At 37.0% G+C, this 22,427-nt stretch overlaps 3 protein-coding genes across 6 annotated transcripts in view; 1 reads left to right on the top strand and 2 right to left on the bottom strand.

The window, feature by feature from the left end:
• Nucleotides 1-2,673: 2,673 nt before the first annotated feature.
• Nucleotides 2,674-6,565, bottom strand: LOC136836972 (mucin-22-like). The gene is made up of 4 exons (XM_067101506.1): nt 5,317-6,565; nt 4,520-4,674; nt 3,488-3,598; nt 2,674-2,808 (listed from the first exon to the last, which is right to left on the bottom strand). Exons 1-4 carry the CDS (start codon nt 6,005-6,007, stop codon nt 2,674-2,676), a joined length of 1,092 nt encoding a protein of 363 aa, XP_066957607.1. The 5' UTR covers nt 6,008-6,565.
• Nucleotides 6,566-13,587: 7,022 nt separating this feature from the next.
• LOC136836973 (mucin-22-like) lies at nt 13,588-16,068 on the bottom strand. Its single transcript, XM_067101507.1, has one exon. It carries the CDS (start codon nt 16,066-16,068, stop codon nt 13,588-13,590), a length of 2,481 nt encoding a protein of 826 aa, XP_066957608.1.
• A 2,111-nt stretch (nt 16,069-18,179) lies between these two features.
• The window catches only part of LOC136837015 (uncharacterized), a 126,512-nt gene continuing 122,264 nt past the window's right edge, over nt 18,180-22,427 (top strand). For all 4 annotated transcript variants that reach the window (XM_067101557.1, XM_067101558.1, XM_067101556.1 and 1 more), the window contains exon 1: nt 18,180-18,312. The gene's annotated coding sequence lies outside the window, so the exon portion shown is untranslated. The remainder of the gene's footprint in view (nt 18,313-22,427) is intronic.

The following is a 22,427-nucleotide window of genomic DNA, read 5'->3' on the forward strand; positions in this document are numbered from 1 at the left end:
TATTAGACGTTACTCTTTTTAAAATTTTGAATATAATGCTTTTATTCTGTAGTTTAATGCCCAAATTAGTTACGTTTGCTTCTATTTTGATTCATTCTATGTGCTGCAATTCTCCCTGTATTTTAATGATTTACTTACATTTTTGTCTATTTATTTAATAATTAGTTCATTTATTTTTTTTTGTTTCTAATAAGTGATTTCTTTTTCTGTATTTCCCATTATCTTCTGTTACCTCTTCCCAATGAACACTATTCTTTGGAAGCCTGAATTTCAAGTCAATTGCTCTGTGGGCTTGTTCCATATGAATAGGGCTCATCTTCTGAATAATAATAATAATAATAATAATAATAATAATAATAATAATAATAATAATAATAATAATAATAATAATATGGTTTCTCTTTCATATGAAATGCCATAATGTTAGCCTACTTAACCCTGCTTCTTCCAAGAGTTTAATATGATGTTCTGCAACCATTATACTTTCTGCTACAGCCAAGAATCATCAGCAAAAATATAATGCCTCTATCTTTACAAACTTATTTTTAAGTACTTTGTTATTGTCAGACATGTTATCAGTTGTAGATTTGTAATTATATCTTGGTTTATACCCTCCCCTAGATCAATATTTATAATTTCCTGGCTATTTCCATATTAATTCATAACTCCTTGCAGTACCTTCTTTTTTAAATAGAGTAAAAAGATTTACTAATGTCCATAGCACTTATCATTAATAGCTTTTTGTTCATAAAACTCTCTTGTGCACAAGACTAAATATGTTCTATTCTGCCTATCTCCTGTTAAATTCATTGATTCAAATTGGTAAACATTCAAAATTCAAACGTTTGAATGGGGCAGATGTTCAGAATTGAAAGATTAAAAAAATCAAGTTCTGAAAGGTTTTAAAGGGAAAAATTTAAAATTAAATTATTTTAAAGGGTAAATGTTCAGAACTCAAAGATTCGGAAAAGGTAAATTTTAAAAGGTTAAAAATAGCCAAAATTTTAACAATAAAAATTTTGAAAGGCCAAATGTTCACATTCCAAGAATTCAAAATAAGTAGATTTCAAAAGTTTTAAAAGGGCCTAAAAAGTTAAAATAAAAAAAAATTGAAATGGTAAATGTTCAGAACTCAAAATAAGTACATTTTAAAGGCTTAAAAAGGACCAAAATTTTGTAATTCAAAAATTCAAAAGTGTGAAATTCAGAGTTTCAAAGTCACAGGTTTGAAAATAAAATGTCCTAGTATTGCTTTTTAAATAACTGTTTTATTATTTACATAAGCACCATTAAGTACTGTACATTAAAAACAAAATACTTCTACAACTTTTTTTTAGAAGTATTGTGGCTCTTCCCATGGCTTCAATAACATAAGAACAACAACCTGACATAGATAAATATAAGCATAGTTTTAACCCTTTCATTCACAAGGCTTCATGGCTCATTCTAGTGTCAGTTTAAAGGTGGACCATTTTTTAAAATTTATTTTGGTATGTTCATAAAAGGAAAAACAGTATTATTATTATTATGATTATGATTATTATTATTATTATTATTATTATTATTATTATTATTATTATTATTATTATTATTATTATTATTATTATTATTATTATTATTATTATTATTATTATTATTATTATTATTATTCAGAAGATGAACCCTCTTCGTATGGGACAAGCCCACCACGGGGCTTCAAGCCTCCAAAGAATATTATGGCGTTCATTTGACAGAAGTAACAGAAAGGTAATGTGAGGGCCATAAGTGATCCAAAGGGTTAATATATTAAAAATCCATAAGCAAGTGCTAAGTAACAAATGGCGAAGAAATCACATGTCCTTGATGCATAAATAAATAAATAAATAAATAAATATATATATGTGTGTGTGTATTACATATATATATATATATATATATATATATATATATATATATATATATATATATATATATATATATATATATATATATATATATAATACACACAATAAATATATCATCAGGTTCGAAAACAACGCAATTAAAGTTCTCACCAAGAAGCAGACTCGGTGAGGTGCAGTGTCAACAAGTTGAAATTTGGAATGCAAACAGAAAGTAGTTATGTGAAGGCCCTGTTTCTTGAAAGAAGGTCATAGGTCAGGAGAAGAGAGGAGTAAATAGGAAATATGTGATAGGCTGATGGGCAGACAGGTAAATCGATAGACAGATTTGGCACGGAAGAAATATTTTCCAAATCATCGAAAAAATATAAAATTAACAGAAATCAACAATGAAGAGTAATGGGAAATTTTTGTTACAAGACAGAGAAAGGAATTTTTGGGCCAAGACCAGAGAGTGGACGGAGAAATAATGACAAAGTAAGAGAACTCAGGTGTGAAGGAGAGGTGATAAATGATCACAAAAATGCAGATTAACATGTGCACAATGAATGCACAATGAATTATATATATATATATATATATATATATATATATATATATATATATATATTATATAATATACATATGTATATATATATTATATGTATTATATATATATTATACATATATGAATATATATATATATATATATATATATATATATATACATACATATATATATATATGTATATATATATATATATATATGTATATGTATATATATATATACATATGTGTATATTATACATTATCATCAACGCTGTTTTGCCTCTTCCTTCAAACTGGCCTCGACTTCGTCAATCTCATTTTGCAATTCGTTCTTGTCGATGCTGAGGACCATCAGTTGTTTTCGGAGCTCCTGCACTCTGGCTCTGTTAGCTGACTCTCTCTGCAATGGAAATTGCAACTTAGTTCTCGTGCAACTTGTGGCTGGATAGTTATGGTGTTTTGGCGAAGTCGAGTCTTCACCTTCTGTTATTCTTTTTGCGAGTATTTCTCATGGATAGTCCCTGTGAATCTGTGGATCGTATTCTACACAAATCAACATAGAAAATGAGCAAATCCCTACTGAGTCTCAGTATATATATATATATATATATATATATATATATATATATATATATATATATATATATATATATATATATATATATATATATATATAGAAAGAGAAGAGAGAGATAAGAGAGAGAGAGAGAGAGAGAGAGAGAGAGAGAGAGAGAGAGAGAGAGAGAGCAAATAAAAATACAAAGTTACCAGATTCCTATAGATATACAAGAGAGAGAGAGAGAGAGAGAGAGAGAGAGAAGGACCTGGGGAGAGAGAGAGAGAGAGAGAGAGAGAGAGCAAAGAGAAAAGAGAGAAAGAGAGAGAGAGAGCAAATAAAAATAAAAAAGTTACCAGATTCCTATAGATATACAATAGAGAGAGAGAGAGAGAGAGAGAGCAAATAAAAATAAAAAAGTTACCAGATTCCTATAGATATACAATAGAGAGAGAGAGAGAGAGAGAGAGAGAGAGAGAGAGAGAGAGAGAGAGAGATGAGAGAGAGATCCTGTCTCACTCACCTGTGTAGCAGCAGTCTCAACACTCTTGATGGCGAACTTCTCGATTTCCTTCAGGACCTTTGTTGTTCCTGAGGTCTCTTCGTCCGTTGGCGAGTCACCGGTCTTTGCGATCTAAAGAACACGACAGAACTTATTATTATTATTATTATTATTATTATTATTATTATTATTATTATTATTATTATTATTATTATTATTCAGAAGATGAAACCTATTCATATGGAACAAGCCCACCACAGGGGCCATTGACTTGAAATTCAAGCTTCCAAAGAATATTATGATGTTCATTTGAAGGAAATTACTGAATGATTATTATTATTATTATTATTATTATTATTATTATTATTATTATTATTATTATTATTATTATTATTATTATTATTAATTATTATTCAAAAGACCAACTCTATTCATATGGAACAAGCCCACCAAAGGGGCCACTGACTTGAAATTCAAGCTTCCAAAGAATATGGTGCTCATTAGGAAGTAAGAGAACCAGAGTCATTTTCTTTTCATGGAGAAAGTTTCTGGAATCTGCCTAAACAACTAGTGGGATTATGACAAATTTAATTAGGGAAAGAAGTCGAACTTCTCCAAAGTTCCAGAGGTTCTTTATTCCTCCACACCGTTGGACTGAGGAACAGTCGCCCTACTGAGGATGTCGTGCAATTGGAACTTCAGAAGTTCAAGCGAGGATCCAATGCATTACTACCCTAATACTATTCTCCTTGCATTTTAAGGCATTTTTATCTATTTATTAATTTTTTCTCTCTTTTAATGATTGAGATCTCATCTTTCCGTATTTCCCTTTACCTTCTCTTACTTCTTCCTAATGAACACCATCATATTTTTGGGAAGCTTGAATTCCAAGCCACTTTGGCCTTTTTCCATATGAATAGGTTTCATCTTCTGAATAATAATAATAATAATAATAATAATAATAATAATAATAATAATAATAATAATAATAATAATAATAATAATAATAATAATAATAATAATTTTTCCATAATGAATAAGGAAACTGTAAACCGTTGTCAAGACATTTGCAATTCTCTTGGTGGCACAGATGACTTGGTTCTGCAGATCTTCGTCCTCAGGCACATTCTTCAGTTTTGCAAGCAGGTCACTTAGGTCTGTGACAGATCTCAGGAGACTGATGGGGGTCTTCTCGTCTGTGCATTGACCTGCAGGAGAGCAACGCTTCTTAAGTGTCTTTTGAATATTTTTCTAAGACATCATGGTTTTGTCTCATTTTAATTCCTGGTGCAACCTACTGAATAACCTCTATGCCAAAATTACAGAGGTTTGCCTCTTTTCAATTCCTGGTGCAACCTACTGAATAACCTCTTTGCCAGAATTACAGAGGTTTGCCTCTTTTTAATTCCTGGTGCAACCTACTGAATAACTTCTTTGCCAGAATTACAGAGGTTTGCCTCTTTTTAATTCCTGGTACAACCTACTGATTAACCTCTGTGCCCAAATTACAAAGGTTTGCCTCTTTTTAATTCCTGGTGCAACCTACTGAATAACCTCTGAACCACAATTACAGAGGTTTGCCTCTTTTTAATTCCTTGGGCAACCTACTGAATAACCTCTGTGCCAAAATCACTGAAATTAGGGAATTAGGGTGAAATCTGATGTAACATATGGTCTTTATAGTCGTTTTACGCCGTCTTTGAAAATTACAGAAAAATTTAAATGTTTTCTTTAATGAAAGATGAAAATAGTTCGGTAACAGCTAGAAATTGTCCATTATATAACCATTATAAAGAAATTGATGCCCCAATATATAAAACCAGGAGCATCAATAAAGAAGCACCACTTACTTCTTGGATTAGGAGTTCCGTTCCTCAGTTCAATCTTGACCAAGGCTGACCGAATGAAATTCGTCCCTCGATATCGGTCTTTGGGATTTTGATATGCCTCGAGGTTCTTGAGTATTACCTGATACTTTGAAATCAGATCTTGGAGAACTGAAGAAAGCTCTAAAACGCGATGAATGGAGGTCGCATTGTGCATGCACTTCTCAATTTCCGCCTGCATGTCCTTAATTTTTACCAGAATTGATGACATATTTAGTCGAAGCTGTGTCAAGGCTTCCTTTTCCTTCTCTGGCAACTCTGTGCAATTTATGCCCTCAGTGGTTGTTTCAAGTGACGCAGTTGTGGGCGATTCTACGCCCTGTGTTGTTCCTGTTGTTGTACTGAAGGTTATAAAAGTTGAAGATACTTCTGGAGGACTAACTGTAGTGGGTAGTCTTGTCCATTCTTCGGAAGAGTTAGTTGTCTCTGGCGAGGTATCTGTTGCTGGAAAAGGGATTTCTGGGAAGGGAGGTGCCAATTCTGTTATCATTGTTGATTCAGTTCCAGTTGTTGTTTCTCGTGTTGATGTACTTTCATTAGTAAAAGTTTCGGAAAATGGAGGTGTAGATCCACTTGTGAATACTTTTGTTGAAATAGTTTCATTGAATGTTGTGGGAGGCAAGGTTGACTCTAAAAAATGACTCACATTTGACATTGATGTTGTAGATGATCCACTTTGTAATTCTTGCGTTGATGTAGTTTCATTGGAAGGCGCTTTGGAGACTGTGGTTCCCTCTGAAAGAGTAACAGTGGTTGGGTGTGTTGGTGTAGAAAGAGTAACGGTGGTTGGGTGTGTTGGTGTAGATTCACTTGACAATTCTTGTGATGATGTGGTTTCATTAGAAGTCGTTTTGGAGACTGTGGTTCCCTCTGAAAGAGTAACGGTGGTTGGGTGTGTTGGTGTAGAAAGAGTAATGGTGGTTGGGTGTGTTGGTGTAGATTCACTTGACAATTCTTGTGATGATGTGGTTTCATTAGAAGTCGTTTTAGAGACTGTGGTTCCCTCTGAAAGAGTAACGGTGGTTGGGTGTGTTGGTGTAGAAAGAGTAACGGTTGTTGGGTGTGTTGGTTTAGAAAGAGTAACGGTGGTTGGGTGTGTTGGTGTAGATTCACTTGACGATTCTTGTGATGACGTAGTTTCGTTAGAAGTCGTTTTGGAGACTGTGGTTCCCTCCGAAACAGTAACGGTGGTTGGGTGTGTTGGTGTCGATTCACTTGACGATTCTTGTGATGACGTAGTTTCGTTAGAAGTCGTTTTGGAGACTGTGGTTCCCTCCGAAACAGTAACGGTGGTTGGGTGTGTTGGTGTAGATTCACTTGACGATTCTTGTGATGACGTAGTTTCGTTAGAAGTCGTTTTGGAGAGTGTGGTTCCCTCCGAAACAGTAACAGTGGTTGGGTGTGCTGGTGTAGATTCACTTGACGATTCTTGTGATGACGTGGTTTCGTTAGAAGTCGTTTTGGAGGCTGTGGTTCCCTCCGAAACAGTAACGGTGGTTGGGTGTGTTGGTGTAGATTCACTTGACGATTCTTGTGATGACGTGGTTTCGTTAGAAGTCGTTTTGGAGACTGTGGTTCCTCCGAAACAGTAATGGTGGTTGGGTGTGTTGGTGTAGATTCACTTGACGATTCTTGTGATGACGTGGTTTCGTTAGAAGTCGTTTTGGAGACTGTGGTTCCCTCCGAAACAGTAATGGTGGTTGGGTGTGTTGGTGTAGATTCACTTGACGATTCTTGTGATGACGTGGTTTCGTTAGAAGTCGTTTTGGAGACTGTGGTTCCCTCCGAAACAGTGACGGTGGTTGGGTGTGTTGGTGTAGATTCACTTGACGATTCTTGTGATGACGTAGTTTCGTTAGAAGTCGTTTTGGAGAGTGTGGTTCCCTCCGAAACAGTGACAGTGGTTGGGTGTGCTGGTGTAGATTCACTTGACGATTCTTGTGATGACGTGGTTTCGTTAGAAGTCGTTTTGGAGACTGTGGTTCCCTCCGAAACAGTAACGGTGGTTGGGTGTGTTGGTGTAGATTCAGTTGACGATTCTTGTGATGACGTGGTTTCGTTAGACGTCGTTTTGGAGACTGTGGTTCCCTCTGAAACAGTAACAGTGGTTGGGTGTATTGGTGTAGATTCACTTGACGATTCTTGTGATGACGTGCTTTCGTTAGAAGTCGTTTGGGAGACTGTGGTTCCCTCCGAAACAGTAACGGTGGTGGCTGGGTGTGTTGGTGTAGATTCACTTGACGATTCTTGTGATGACGTGGTTTCATTAGAAGTTGTTTTGGAGACTGTGGTTCCCTCCGAAACAGTAACGGTGGTTGGGTGTGTTGGTGTAGATTCACTTGATGATTCTTGTGATGACGTGCTTTCATTAGAAGTCGTTTTGGAGACTGTGGTTCCCTCCGAAACAGTAACGGTGGTTGGGTGTGTTGGTGTAGATTCACTTGACGATTCTTGTGATGACGTGCTTTCGTTAGAAGTCGTTTTGGAGACTGTGGTTCCCTCCGAAATAGTAATGGTGGTTGGGTGTGTTGGTGTAGATTCACCTGACGATTCTTGTGATGACGTGGTTTCATTAGAAGTCGTTTTGGAGACTGTGGTTCCCTCCGAAACAGTAACGGTGGTTGGGTGTGTTGGTGTAGATTCACTTGAGGATTCTTGTGATGACACGCTTTCATTAGAAGTCGTTTTGGAGACTGTGGTTCCCTCCGAAACATTAACGGTGGTTGGGTGTGTTGGTGTAGATTCACTTGACGATTCTTGTGATGATGTGGTTTCGTTAGAAGTCGTTTTGGAGGCTGTGGTTCCCTCCGAAACAGTAATGGTGGTTGGGTGTGTTGGTGTAGATTCACTTGACGATTCTTGTGATGACGTGGTTTCGTTAGAAGTCGTTTTGGAGAGTGTGGTTCCCTCCGAAACAGTAACGGTGGTTGGGTGTGTTGGTGGAGATTCACTTGAGGATTCTTGTGATGACTTAGTTTCATTAGATGTTGTTTTGGAGACTGTGGTTCCCTCCGAAACAGTAACGGTGGTTGGGTGTGTTGGTGTAGATTCACTTGACGATTCTTGTGATGACATGGTTTCGTTAGAAGTCGTTTTGGAGAATGTGGTTCCCTCCGAAACAGTAACGGTGGTTGGGTGTGATGGTGTAGATTCACTTGACGATTCTTGTGATGACTTGGTTTCGTTAGAAGTCGTTTTGGAGACTGTGGTTCCCTCCGAAAGAGTAACGGTGGTTGGGTGTGTTGGTGTAGATTCACTTGACGATTCTTGTGATGACGTGGTTTTGTTAGAAGTTGTTTTGGAGACCGTGGATCCCTCCGAAACAGTAATGGTGGTTGGGTGTGTTGGTGTAGATTCACTTGACGATTCTTTTGATGACGTGGTTTCGTTAGAAGTCGTTTTGGAAACCGTGGTTCCCTCAGAAACAGTAATGGTGGTTAGGTGTGTTGGTGTAGATTCACTTGACGATTCTTGTGATGACGTGCTTTCGTTAGAAGTCGTTTTGGAGACTGTGGTTCCCTCTGAAACAGTAACGGTGGTTGGGTGTGTTGGTGTAGGTTCACTTGATGATTCTTGTGATGACATGGTTTCGTTAGAAGTCGTTTTGGAGACCGTGGTTCCCTCTGAAACAGTAACAGTGGTTGGGTGTGTTGGTGTAGATTCACTTGACGATTCTTGTGATGACGTGGTTTCGTTAGAAGTCGTTTTGGAGAGTGTGGTTCCCTCCGAAACAGTAACGGTGGTTGTTTGTGTTGGTGTAGATTCACTTGACGATTCTTGTGATGACGTGGTTTCATTAGAAGTCGTTCTGGAGACAGTGGTTCCCTCCGAAACAGTAACGGTGGTTGGGTGTGTTGGTGTAGATTCACTTGACGATTCTTTTGATGACGTGCTTTCGTTAGAAGTCGTTTTGGAGACTGTGGTTTCCTCCGAAACAGTAACAGTGGTTGGGTGTTTTGGTGTAGATTCACTTGACGATTCTTGTGATGACGTGGTTTCGTTAGAAGTCGTTTTGGAGGCTGTGGTTCCCTCCGAAAGAGTAACGGTGGTTGGGTGTGTTGGTGTAGATTCACTTGACGATTCTTGTGATGACGTGGTTTCGTTAGAAGTCGTTTTAGAGACCGTGGTTCCCTCTGAAACAGTAACGGTTGTTGGGTGTATTGGTGTAGATTCACTTGACGATTCTTGTGATGATGTGGTTTCGTTAGAAGTCGTTTTGGAGACTGTGGTTCCCTCTGAAACAGTAACGGTGGTTGGGTGTATTGGTGTAGATTGATTAGACATTTCTTGTGATGACGTAGTTTCATTAGATGTCGTTTTGGAGACTGTGGTTCCCTCCGAAATAGTAACGGTGGTTGGGTGTGTTGGTGTAGATTCACTTGACGATTCTTGTGATGACGTAGTTTCATTAGATGTCGTTTTGGAGAATGTGGTTCCCTCCGAAACAGTAACGGTGGTTGTTTGTGTTGGTGTAGATTCACTTGACGATTCTTGTGATGATGTGGTTTTGTTAGAAGTCGTTTTGGAGACTGTGGTTCCCTCCGAAACAGTAACGGTGGTTGGGTGTGTTGGTGTAGATTCAGTTGACGATTCTTGTGATGATGTGGTTTCGTTAGAAGTCGTTTTGGAGGCTGTGATTCCCTCCGAAACAGTAACGGTGGTTGGGTGTGTTGGTGTAGATTCACTTGACGATTCTTGTGATGATGTGGTTTCGTTAGAAGTCGTTTTGGAGAGTGTGGTTCCCTCCGAAACAGTAACGGTGGTTGGGTGTGTTGGTGTAGATTCACTTGACGATTCTTGTGATGATGTGGTTTCGTTAGAAGTCGTTTTGGAGACTGTGGTTCCCTCCGAAACAGTAACGGTGGTTGGGTGTGTTGGTGTAGATTCACTTGACGATTCTTGTGATGACGTGGTTTCGTTAGAAGTCGTTTTGGAGACTGTGGTTCCCTCTGAAACAGTAACGGTGGTTGGGTGTATTGGTGTAGATTCACTTGACGATTCTTGTGATGATGTGGTTTCATTAGAAGTCGTTTTGGAGACTGTGGTTCCCTCTGAAACAGTAACAGTGGTTGGGTGTATTGTTGTAGATTGATTAGACAATTCTTGTGATGACGTAGTTTCATTAGATGTCGTTTTGGAGACTGTGGTTCCCTCTGAAATAGTAACGGTGGTTGGGTGTGTTGGTGTAGATTCACTTGACGATTCTTGTGATGACGTAGTTTCATTAGATGTCGTTTTGGAGACTGTGGTTCCCTCCGAAACAGTAACGGTGGTTGTTTGTGTTGGTGTAGATTCAGTTGACGATTTTTGTGATGATGTGGTTTCGTTAGAAGTCGTTTTGGAGAATGTGGTTCCCTCCGAAACGGTAACGGTGGTTGGGTGTGTTGGTGTAGATTCAGTTGACGATTCTTGTGATGATGTGGTTTCGTTTGAAGTCGTTTTGGAGACTGTGGTTCCCTCCGAAACAGTAATGGTGGTTAGGTGTGTTGGTGTAGATTCACTTGACGATTCTTGCGATAATGTGGTTTCGTTAGAAGTCGTTTTGGAGACTGTGGTTCCCTCTGAAACAGTAACGGTGGTTGGGTGTATTGGTGTAGATTCAGTTGACGATTCTTGTGATGATGTGGTTTCGTTAGAAGTCGTTTTGGAGACTGTGGTTCCCTCTGAAACAGTAACGGTGGTTGGGTGTGTTGGTGTAGATTCACTTGACGATTCTTGTGATGACGTAGTTTTATTAGATGTCGTTTTGGAGACTGTGGTTCCCTCAGAAATAGTAACAGTGGTTGGGTGTGTTGGTGTAGATTCACTTGACGATTCTTGTGATGATGTGGTTTCGTTAGAAGTCGTTTTGGAGACTGTGGTTCCCTCTGAAACAGTAACGGTGGTTGGGTGTGTTGGTGTAGATTCAGTTGACGGTTCTTGTGATGATGTCGTTTCGTTAGAAGTTGTTTTGGAGACTGTGGTTCCCTCTGAAACAGTAACGGTGGTTGGGTGTATTGGTGTAGATTCAGTTGACGATTCTTGTGATGATGTGGTTTCGTTAGAAGTCGTTTTGGAGACTGTGGTTCCCTCTGAAACAGTAACGGTGGTTGGGTGTGTTGGTGTAGATTCACTTGACGATTCTTGTGATGATGTGGTTTCGTTAGAAGTCGTTTTGGAGACTGTGGTTCCCTCTGAAACAGTAACGGTGGTTAGGTGTGTTGGTGTAGATTCACTTGACGATTCTTGTGATGACGTAGTTTCATTAGATGTCGTTTTGTAGAGTGTGGTTCCCTCCGAAACAGTAACGGTGGTTGTTTGTGTTGGTGTAGATTCACTTGACGATTCTTGTGATGATGTGGTTTCGTTAGAAGTCGTTTTGGAGACTGTGGTTCCCTCCGAAACAGTAACGGTGGTTGGGTGTGTTGGTGTAGATTCACTTGACGATTCTTGTGATGATGTGGTTTCGTTAGAAGTCGTTTTGGAGAGTGTGGTTCCCTCCGAAACAGTAACGGTGGTTGGGTGTGTTGGTGTAGATTCACTTGACGATTCTTGTGATGATGTGGTTTCGTTAGAAGTCGTTTTGGAGACTGTGGTTCCCTCCGAAACAGTAACGGTGGTTGGGTGTGTTGGTGTAGATTCACTTGACGATTCTTGTGATGATGTGGTTTCGTTAGAAGTCGTTTTGGAGACTGTGGTTCCCTCTGAAACAGTAACAGTGGTTGGGTGTGTTGGTGTAGATTCACTTGACGATTCTTGTGATGATGTGGTTTCGTTAGAAGTCGTTTGGGAGACTGTGGTTCCCTCTGAAACAGTAACGGTGGTTGGGTGTGTTGGTGTAGATTCACTTGACGATTCTTGTGATGATGTGGTTTCGTTAGATGTCATTTTGGAGACTGTGGTTCCCTCTGAAACAGTAACAGTGGTTGTTTGTGTTGGTGTAGATTCACTTGACGATTCTTGTGATGATGTGGTTTCGTTAGAAGTCGTTTTGGAGATTGTGGTTCCCTCCGAAACAGTAACGGTGGTTGGGTGTGTTGGTGTAGATTCACTTGACGATTCTTTTGATGATATGGTTTCGTTAGAAGTCGTTTTGGAGACTGTGGTTCCCTCTGAAACAGTAACGGTGGTTGTTTGTGTTGGTGTAGATTCACTTGACGATTCTTGTGATGATGTGGTTTCGTTAGAAGTCGTTTTGGAGACTGTGGATCCCTCTGAAACAGTAACGGTGGTTGTTTGTGTTGGTGTAGATTCACTTGACGATTCTTGTGATGATGTGGTTTCGTTAGAAGTCGTTTTGGAGACTGTGGTTCCCTCCGAAACAGTAACGGTGGTTGGGTGTATTGGTGTAGATTCACTTGACGATTCTTGTGATGATGTGGTTTCGTTAGAAGTTGTTTTGGAGACTGTGGTTCCCTCTGAAACAGTAACGGTGGTTGGGTGTATTGGTGTAGATTCACTTGACGATTCTTGTGATGACGTTGTTTCGTTAGAAGTTGTTTTGGAGACTGTGGTTCCCTCTGAAACAGTAACGGTGGTTGGGTGTATTGGTGTAGATTCACTTGACGATTCTTGTGATGACGTGGTTTCGTTAGAAGTTGTTTTGGAGACTGTGGTTCCCTCTGAAACAGTAACGGTGGTTGGGTGTGTTGGTGTAGATTCACTTGACGATTCTTGTGATGAAGTGGTTTCGTTAGAAGTTGTTTTGGAGACTGTGGTTCCCTCTGAAACAGTAACGGTGGTTGGGTGTGTTGGTGTAGATTCACTTGACGATTCTTGTGATGACGTGGTTTCGTTAGAAGTTGTTTTGGAGACTGTGGTTCCCTCTGAAACAGTAACGGTGGTTGGGTGTGTTGGTGTAGATTCACTTGACGATTCTTGTGATGACGTGGTTTCGTTAGAAGTTGTTTTGGAGACTGTGGTTCCCTCTGAAACAGTAACGGTGGTTGGGTGTATTGGTGTAGATTCACTTGACGATTCTTGTGATGACGTGGTTTCGTTAGAAGTTGTTTTTTGGGAGTAACGGTGGTTGGGTGTGTTGGAAACAGACGATTCTTGTGATGATGTGGTTTGGTTAGAAGTCGTTTTGGAGACCGTGGTGTGTTGTGTATTGGTGTAGATTGATTTGACGATTCTTGTGATGACGTAGTTTCATTGGATGTTGTTTTGGAGACTGTGGTTCCCTCCGAAACAGTAACAGTGGTTGGGTGTGTTGGTGTAGATTCATTTGACGATTCTTGTGATGACGTGGTTTCGTTAGAAGTTGTTTTGGAGACTGTGGTTCCTCTGAAACAGTAACGGTGGTTGGGTGTGTTGGTGTAGATTCACTTGACGATTCTTGTGATGATGTGGTTTCGTTAGAAGTTGTTTTGGAGACTGTGGTTCCCTCTGAAACAGTAACGGTGGTTGGGTGTATTGGTGTAGATTGATTGACGATTCTTGTGATGACGTGGTTTCGTTGGATGTTGTTTTGGAGACTGTGGTTCCCTCTGAAACAGTAACGGTGGTTGGGTGTGTTGGTGTAGATTCACTTGACGATTCTTGTGATGATGTGGTTTCGTTAGAAGTCGTTTTGGAGACTGTGGTTCCCTCCGAAACAGTAACGGTGGTTGGGTGTGTTGGTGTAGATTCACTTGACTTTTCTTGTGATGATGTGGTTTCGTTAGAAGTCGTTTTGGAGACTGTGGTTCCCTCCGAAATAGTAACGGTGGTTGGGTGTATTGGTGTAGATTGATTAGACAATTCTTGTGATGACGTAGTTTCATTGGATTTCGTTTTGGAGACTGTGGTTCCCTCCGAAATAGTAACGGTGGTTGGATGTGTTGGTGTAGATTCACTTGACGATTCTTTTGATGATGTGGTTTCGTTAGAAGTCGTTTTGGAGACTGTGGTTCCCTCTGAAACAGTAACGGTGGTTGGGTGTATTGGTGTAGATTGATTAGACAATTCTTGTGATGACGTAGTTTCATTGGATGTTGTTTTGGAGACTGTGGTTCCCTCCGAAATAGTAACGGTGGTTGAGTGTGTTGGTGTGGATTCACTTGACGATTCTTGTGATGACGTGGTTTCGTTAGATGTCGTTTTGGAGACTGTGGTTCCCTCCGAAACAGTAACGGTGGTTAGGTGTGTTGGTGTAGATTCACTTGACGATTCTTGTGATGGCGTAGTTTCATTAGATGTCGTTTTGGAGACTGTGGTTCCCTCCGAAACAGTAACAGTGGTTGGGTGTGTTGGTGTAGATTCAGTTGATGATTCTTGTGATGACGTAGTTTCATTAGATGTCGTTTTGGAGACTGTGGTTCCCTCCGAAACAGTAATGGTGGTTGGGTGTATTGGTGTAGATTGATTAGACAATTCTTGTGATGACGTAGTTTCATTAGATGTCGTTTTGGAGACTGTGGTTCCCTCCGAAACAGTAACGGTGGTTGGGTGTATTGGTGTAGATTGATTAGATAATTCTTGTGATGACGTAGTTTCATTAGATGTCGTTTTGGAGACTGTGGTTCCCTCTGAAACAGTAACGGTGGTTGGGTGTATTGGTGTAGATTGATTAGACAATTCTTGTGATGACGTAGTTTCATTAGATGTCGTTTTGGAGACTGTGGTTCCCTCTGAAACAGTAACGGTGGTTGGGTGTATTGGTGTAGATTGATTAGACAATTCTTGTGATGACGTAGTTTCATTAGATGTCGTTTTGGAGACTGTGGTTTCCTCCGAAATAGTAATGGTGGTTGGGTGTGTTGGTGTAGATTCACTTGACGATTCTTGTGATGACGTAGTTTCATTAGATGTCGTTTTGGAGACTGTGGTTCCCTCTGAAACAGTAACGGTGGTCAGATGTGTTGGAGTAGATTCACTTGACAATTCTTGTGATGACGTAGTTTCATTAGATGTCGTTTTGGAGACTGTGGTTCCCTCCGAAACAGTAACGGTGGTCGGGTGTGTTGGTTTAGACTTACTTGACAATTCTTGTGATGAAGTAGTTTTTTTAGAAGTCTTTTTGGAGACTGTGGTTCCTTCTGAAAGAGTAACGGTGGTTGGGTGTTTTGGTGTAGATTTACTTGACAATTCTTGTGATGATGTAGGTTCATTAGAAGTCGTTTTGGAGACTCTGGTTCCCTCTGAAACGGTAACGGTGGTTGGGTGTGCTGTTGTAGATTCACTAGACGATTCTTGTGATGATGTCACCGATGCTGTACTTGTTGTTGTTGTTGTTGTTTTTTCTGATATTATTGAGACAGGTGAAGAACTGGACTTGCTTGATTCTGAAACTGTTGATAAAGTTGTTGTAGGTACAGTTGATACGTCCGGTCTAAAATACCAGCAAATATTGTTATCAATCTCTTGAGGTGTCGCGGAAAGGGAAATTGTTTTTGGACAAGCATTTTCATCTTCCACGGTTATTTTTATGCCGAACTCTTTTATTTGTTGAAGTTCGTTTATTTTCATTTCACTAATCCCACTTTCGCAGTTTACCACGATATCCTCATTGAATGCCTTTATGTAGCCCCTCAACTCTTGCAGTCTTTTCTCCAGGGAATATGCCTGGTCATATATGTTTTGGTAGACAGAACTTATCTCAACGCCTGTAGGGGCGCATAGTTCATCCATAAGCAAACTCAGGAATTCCATGTCAGTGCGGATATCTTGAAGCTTTGTTCTAAGGCTTGCATCAACGCAGTCGATTGATCTCATGGACTTGACATTGCCGACATGACTTTCCCCAAGAAGATTCATGAGAGCGTTTGTCGATGAACTGTGAGCGCAGGATTGTGGAAGAGTCCCATCTCTCCCAGGCAGGCAGTTGTAGCAACCGCGGTCGTAGACCCCTGGTACGCATGGCCTACCGGCTGTAGAATAAGTACGAAATGAGGTATACGAGAAGTAGGCAAACAAATATTTGAGCTTTTTAGACCTATATTAGAAGTAGGGAAACAAATATTTGAGGTTTTTAGACTTGGCTAATGCACTGGAATGTAATTTCACTGATACAGTTAGTAGGTAATCTAATATTTGAGCTTTTTGGACCTGGCTGAAGCACTGGAATGTAATTTTACTGATACAGTTAGTATGCAAACTACTATTTGAGCTTTTTAGACCTGGCTAATGCACTGAAATGTAATTGCACTGATAATGAGCAATCTCTATTATGAGTGAATTTTGCCAAAGATTTCCTTTGAATACAGTTAGATGACAAGAAAGAAAATAGTAAAAGAGAAGAGATGAACGGGTGGTTAATCCGGAAAGGAATCCCCATGTCTTGAATACTGAATACTTATATGAATCAGGGATCAAATCCAGAAGTAATTTTTAAAACAGAAAAAAAATTCACACCAGAAACAAAGCAATCTTGGTATGTAATTTAAAAGAATATGTGGGATTTGGATTCTTAGAATTTTAAAGATAATAATGTGGGTTCTTGGGGATTTCACAGAGAAAGGGATTTAGGTTCAGAGGATTTCACAGTGAATATGAAATTGGTGTTCAGAGGATTTCAAAGAGAATGTGGGATTTGGGTCCTTAGGATATCATAGAAAATGTGGGATTTGGGATCTTAGGTTTTCATAGAGAATGTGGGATTTGGGTTCATAGGATTTCAAAGAGAATGTGGGATTTATGCTCATAGGATTTCAAAGATAATGTGAGATTTACATTCAAAGGATTTCAAAGAGAATGTGGGATTCGGGTTCATAGGATTTCAAATAGATTTGAGATCTATGTTCATAGGATTTCAAAGGGAATGTGGGACTTGTGTTCGGGGGATTTCAAAAGATGTGAGATTTATGTTCATAGGATTTCAAAGAGAATGTGGGATTTGGGTTCATAGGATTTCAAAGAGATTATGGGATTTACGTTCAAAGGATTTCAAAGAGAATGTGGGATTTGGGTTCATAGGATTTCAAAGAGATTATGGGATTTACGTTCAAAGGATTTCAAAGAGAATGTGGGATTTGGGTTCATAGGATTTGAAAGAGAATGTGGGCTTTGGGTTCATAGGATTTCAAAGAGAATGTGGGATTTGGGTTCAAAGGATTTCAAAGAGAATGTGGGATTTGGGTTCATAGGATTTCAAAGAGAATGTGGGATTTGTATTCATAGGATTTCAAAGAGAATGCGGAATGTTGGAGCTGGGTTCGTTACAGTATCAAATGGGACTTTTGAGCAAATGAGAAAATAGAGTAAGCAGTTCCACTCAAAGAAAATCAACGGTATGTACATAATTACATGTGCGCATTAACATTTTAATAATGAAACGGCCCATAGAAGTACTGTTTACACTTTGAAAGCGTATATCTCGCTTAGCAAAACTTCTGAGATGCAATATTCGCCGTTCGAAAGTCGGGTATCTTACCGAAGCACTGATTCATGGAGAGGGAAGGAGAACCATCAGCATCTCTCTGCACAGCCTCCCAGGTGACTTCGTAGTTCCGTCTCACCTTTTCGAACGCCCCGAGGGCGGCTCCGTAGACCGAAGCGTAAACGTGCCCTAGGGAGCGCAGTTCTTTGGTCTCGGCCAATCGCGCAGACGCGGTTAGGAGCTGGTAGTGTTGGTGGCGCAGTGACAGAAGACGGTCGCAGCGCGTCGATGCTGCTGCTAAGGCCACTCCTACTCCTTCTTCTTCTTCTTCTTCTTTTTATTTTCTTCTTGCCAGAATGAAGAAGAGGGCGATGGGTCCACTTCTTGTTCTTCTTCTTCTTGCCCTTCTTCTTCTTCTTCTTCTTCTTCTTCTCTTTCTTCTGCTTCGTCTTCGTCTTCTTCTTGCCAGAATGAAGAAGAAGAACGTTCCGAGGTTTTGTTTACATTTGCGAGACGATAATTCCGCAGTGGGGATTCGTCTGTGGGACGAGGTGTTTTGATTATTGTTGACATGTGATAAAACTCCCGAAAAAAATGGATGAAAATGATTGTTTACAATTATAGAGGTCGGCTTTCAGCCGCCGTGAGGCTTTCCCGGTTACGCTACAGCTATATTGGTTTTGGTATGTATTAAAAGGAACCATTTATTTATATGAAAATAGGAATCTATAGTAATAGCTCGAATTGACTTTTGGTACGTATTAGTGTACACTTCAGCATGTCTGAAAAGGAACTTTTTATATGAAAACATAATTATATAACAGCGATTTCATTTAATTTTTGGTGTACGTATAGGTGCACACTTCAGCGTGTCTTTAAAGGAACTTTTTCTTTATCCAAAGACATAATTATTCAACAGTGATTTTAACTGGCAAACGGAGAAATGGCAAATACAAAAAAACAAACAGAACGGAAATGTCTCGGATTATAATTACAAAACTTTTGTTTAGTTCCACAGCACGTCAATGCTTCTTTTACAATTGCAGCGAGCAAATGAATAAGTATATGTGAATATTACGTTTGCGAATATTAATATACACATACGTACATACATAGCAAATTATTAAGCCAAATAAATTTCACTGCAAACATCTTGAACATCAGTTAGTAAGATTTTATTACTGAAGTCGCTTCTACAGATAATATGCAGAGATATTTTCTTTGAATTACCTGCCGATTTCCTGGGAGGCATTAGCCTGACTGACACTGCGTCTGAGGACGGTGCCACATGGTTGATCTGGAATAAGCCACGTTGTTAGTTTTTCTGTATATGTATATATATATATATATATATATATATATATATATATATATATATATATATATATATATACATATACATATATATACTGTATATGTGTATGTATATAAATATAAATGTGTATATATGTATATATTAAATTGAATTGAATTGAAACCTTCATTCCAGCCATATACATTAGATAAAATTTGTACATGTGCATATTTTTACGAAAGACTTTACAGAGAATATTGCATAAATATTCATACCTTCATAAAGTATAATTTCACATTTATTAAAAACCCTTTTTTATTTTAAGTCTTAGTAAATTACATAATATAAAATAACTGTTATAAACTAGATATCTCATTGTTACCTTTATATATATATATATATATATATATATATATATATATATATATATATATATATATATATATATATAGTATATATATATATGTATGTATAGTATATATGTAAACATAAGTACGGCCGTAGGAATAATGACAAATATTCACACTAAACCATGTGTCCTAAGCATGAACACCTCCATAGTATGACAGTAGACAGATCTAGACAGGTAGAAGGGACAGGGACAGACAGTGAAACAGACAGACATCATTTCCTTACTTGCAAACTCAGTAGCATCAAAATTGCAATCCTGGTTACTGTCAAACTGGGTCCTGTCGACGCCGTTGGCTTTTGCAATCGACTGTCAGTCATGATGGAGATTCCGGGTATTGTTTACTTTGCAGTTTCTGAAATGGAAGAATTTTTTTTTTTTTTTTTTGTATATTTATTGAGTGGTAATTTTGAATGAGCGAAGCTGCAGTTCAGTTAGCTTGCTGAAAAGGATACTTGCGCATTGGATAAGACTGCATATATATATATATGTGTGTATATATATATATGTATATGTATATATATATATATATATATATATATATATCTATATATATATATATATATATATATATATATATATATATATATATATATATATATATATATATATATATATAGTCTTCGTCGAGTAATACAATAGTTATATTTATAATTACGACAAAATACCAGTGTTATTATTGTTATTATTATAAATAATTTTTTTCAGTTATTATTATTATTATTTATTATTATTATTATTATTATTATTATTATTGCTGTTGTTGTTGTTGTTTACAAGTTAAAGATAATAGTTAAACATTTGTTAAAAATTATTCAATTGTATATATCTGGTACTTGAGGCATATTTCATATAATTATTATTATTATTATTATTATTATTATTATTATTATTATTATTGGTTTCGAATATTCTTAAGTGATTGCAACTTTTGCTGAAGAAGCAAGACATAAAGTACTGTAATATAATTACCAGTCATCCATACTTATTACTGCTCTCACGATTTACAGGCATGAAAGCATTATAAAAATTACATGACTCTCATTGAAATATACTAAGAATAAGATGAATGGAGAAAGCAAATTATGATAGGCAAAATTATTAATACGATTTTTAAAAGAATGAGAAAAAGTAAACATTAAATTTTAAAATTATTAATAACGATTTTCTAAAAAGAATGAAAAAGTAAACATTAAATTTTAATTTCTTCATAATGATTATAATAAAAATAATAATAATAATAATAATAATAATAATAATAATAATAATAATAATAATAATAATAATAATTTATGAACATAAGTGAAGAGCGAAAAAATGAAAATATATAAATTTCATGTTTGTGTCCTCTCCAATATGTAAGTGAACTCTCCGTGGACTTATCCAAAACTAAATTTTATTGCAACTGTGATAAATGCTGTTTTTGTGATTATAGTTACTACAGTGATAATTATTAGAATTATAATTAGAATTACAATTTACATAATACTATTATATATTGCTGTGTCACTGCCAGTAATATGAAAGTAAGCAGTAATGCAATAGAAATGTTTTAGTTATTTATTTCTGTTACATGAAAGTAATGTGAAAATATTAGCTGCAAAAGAACCTTAACCTAATAAAATAATAATAATAATAATAATAATAATAATAATAATAATAATAATAATAATAATAATAATAGGGTTTCAATTACTTATTTCTGTGTTCTATACAACTAAAACGAAAATAATAACCGACAAGAATCCCAACATAATAACAATAATAATAATAATAATAATAATAATAATAATAATAATAATAATAATAATAATAATAATAATAATAGGGTTTCAATTATTTGCTTCTGTGTTCTATACAACTAAAACGAAAATAATAATTGACAAGAACTTCAACATAATAATAATAATAATAATAATAATAATAATAATAATAATAATAATAATAATAATAATAATAATAATAATAATAATAATAATAATCTTTTTGTTCTGTCTTTTGTTACTGAATGCAAGGGAGGTGCCATTTTGGTCAGTGAATTTGGTGAAAAGTGACTCGGGGTCCAATTTCAATATTTCTGTCTTGACAGATTTTCAGAAAATCTTCCGATTTTGCGTCTCAGGTTTCGGACCAGTCAAAATGGAGAGGCCTGTGGGATCGGCAATCAGGTGTCCCTCGTCTTGTCTAGAATACGGAAAATTGGAACAAATAGTGGGTTGATTATTTGAAGTTGCTGACTGGATGTTGTTGATGGCAACGCCAACATTCTTCTTGTGGAGAATAGACCTTTTTTTTCCCCTTAATGGAATAAGCAAAAGTTAGAAGATTCTACCCTTGCAGTATAGTTGCCAGGAATAATTTTTCAAATGGGAAATCCAGAATTATTGTCATAAAAATAGTTTCTTTTACTGGGAAATCCTGAATTGTTGTCAGGAATATTTTTTGTTATTTGGAAAACCTGAATTGTTGTCAGGAATATTTTTTGTTATTTGGAAAACCTGAATTGTTGTCAGGAATATTTTTTGTTATTTGGAAATCCTGATTAGGTGTCAGGAATGTTTTTTGTTACTTGGAAATCCTGAAAAGTTGTCAGGAATAATTTGTGCTAATGGGAAATCCTGAATTGTTGTCATGAATAATGTCTTTTATTTGGAAATCCTGAATTGTTGTCAGTAGTAATTTTTTTTATTGGGAAAACCTGAATAGTTGTCAGGAATATTTTTTTATTTGGAAATCCTGAATGGTTGCCAGGAACATTTTTTATTATTTAGAAATCCTAATAGTTGTCAGGAATATTTTTTGTTATGTAGAAATCCTAAATAGTTGTCAGGAATAATTCTTATTATTGGGAAACTCTGAATAGTTGTCGGCAATAATTTTTGTTATTTGGAAATCCTGAATATTTGGCATGAATAATTTTGTTATTTAGAAATCCTGAATAGTTGGCAGGAATATTTTTTGTTATTTAGAAATCCTGGATAGTTGTCAGGAATTTTTTTTTGTTATTTAGAAATCCTGAATAGTTGTCAGGAATAATTTTTGTTATTTAGAAATCCTGAATAGTTGGCAGGAATATTTTTTGTTATTTGGAAATC

The sequence above is a fragment of the Macrobrachium rosenbergii genome, chromosome 57, assembly GCF_040412425.1.
Source record: "Macrobrachium rosenbergii isolate ZJJX-2024 chromosome 57, ASM4041242v1, whole genome shotgun sequence".
Lineage (NCBI taxonomy): Eukaryota > Metazoa > Arthropoda > Malacostraca > Decapoda > Palaemonidae > Macrobrachium > Macrobrachium rosenbergii.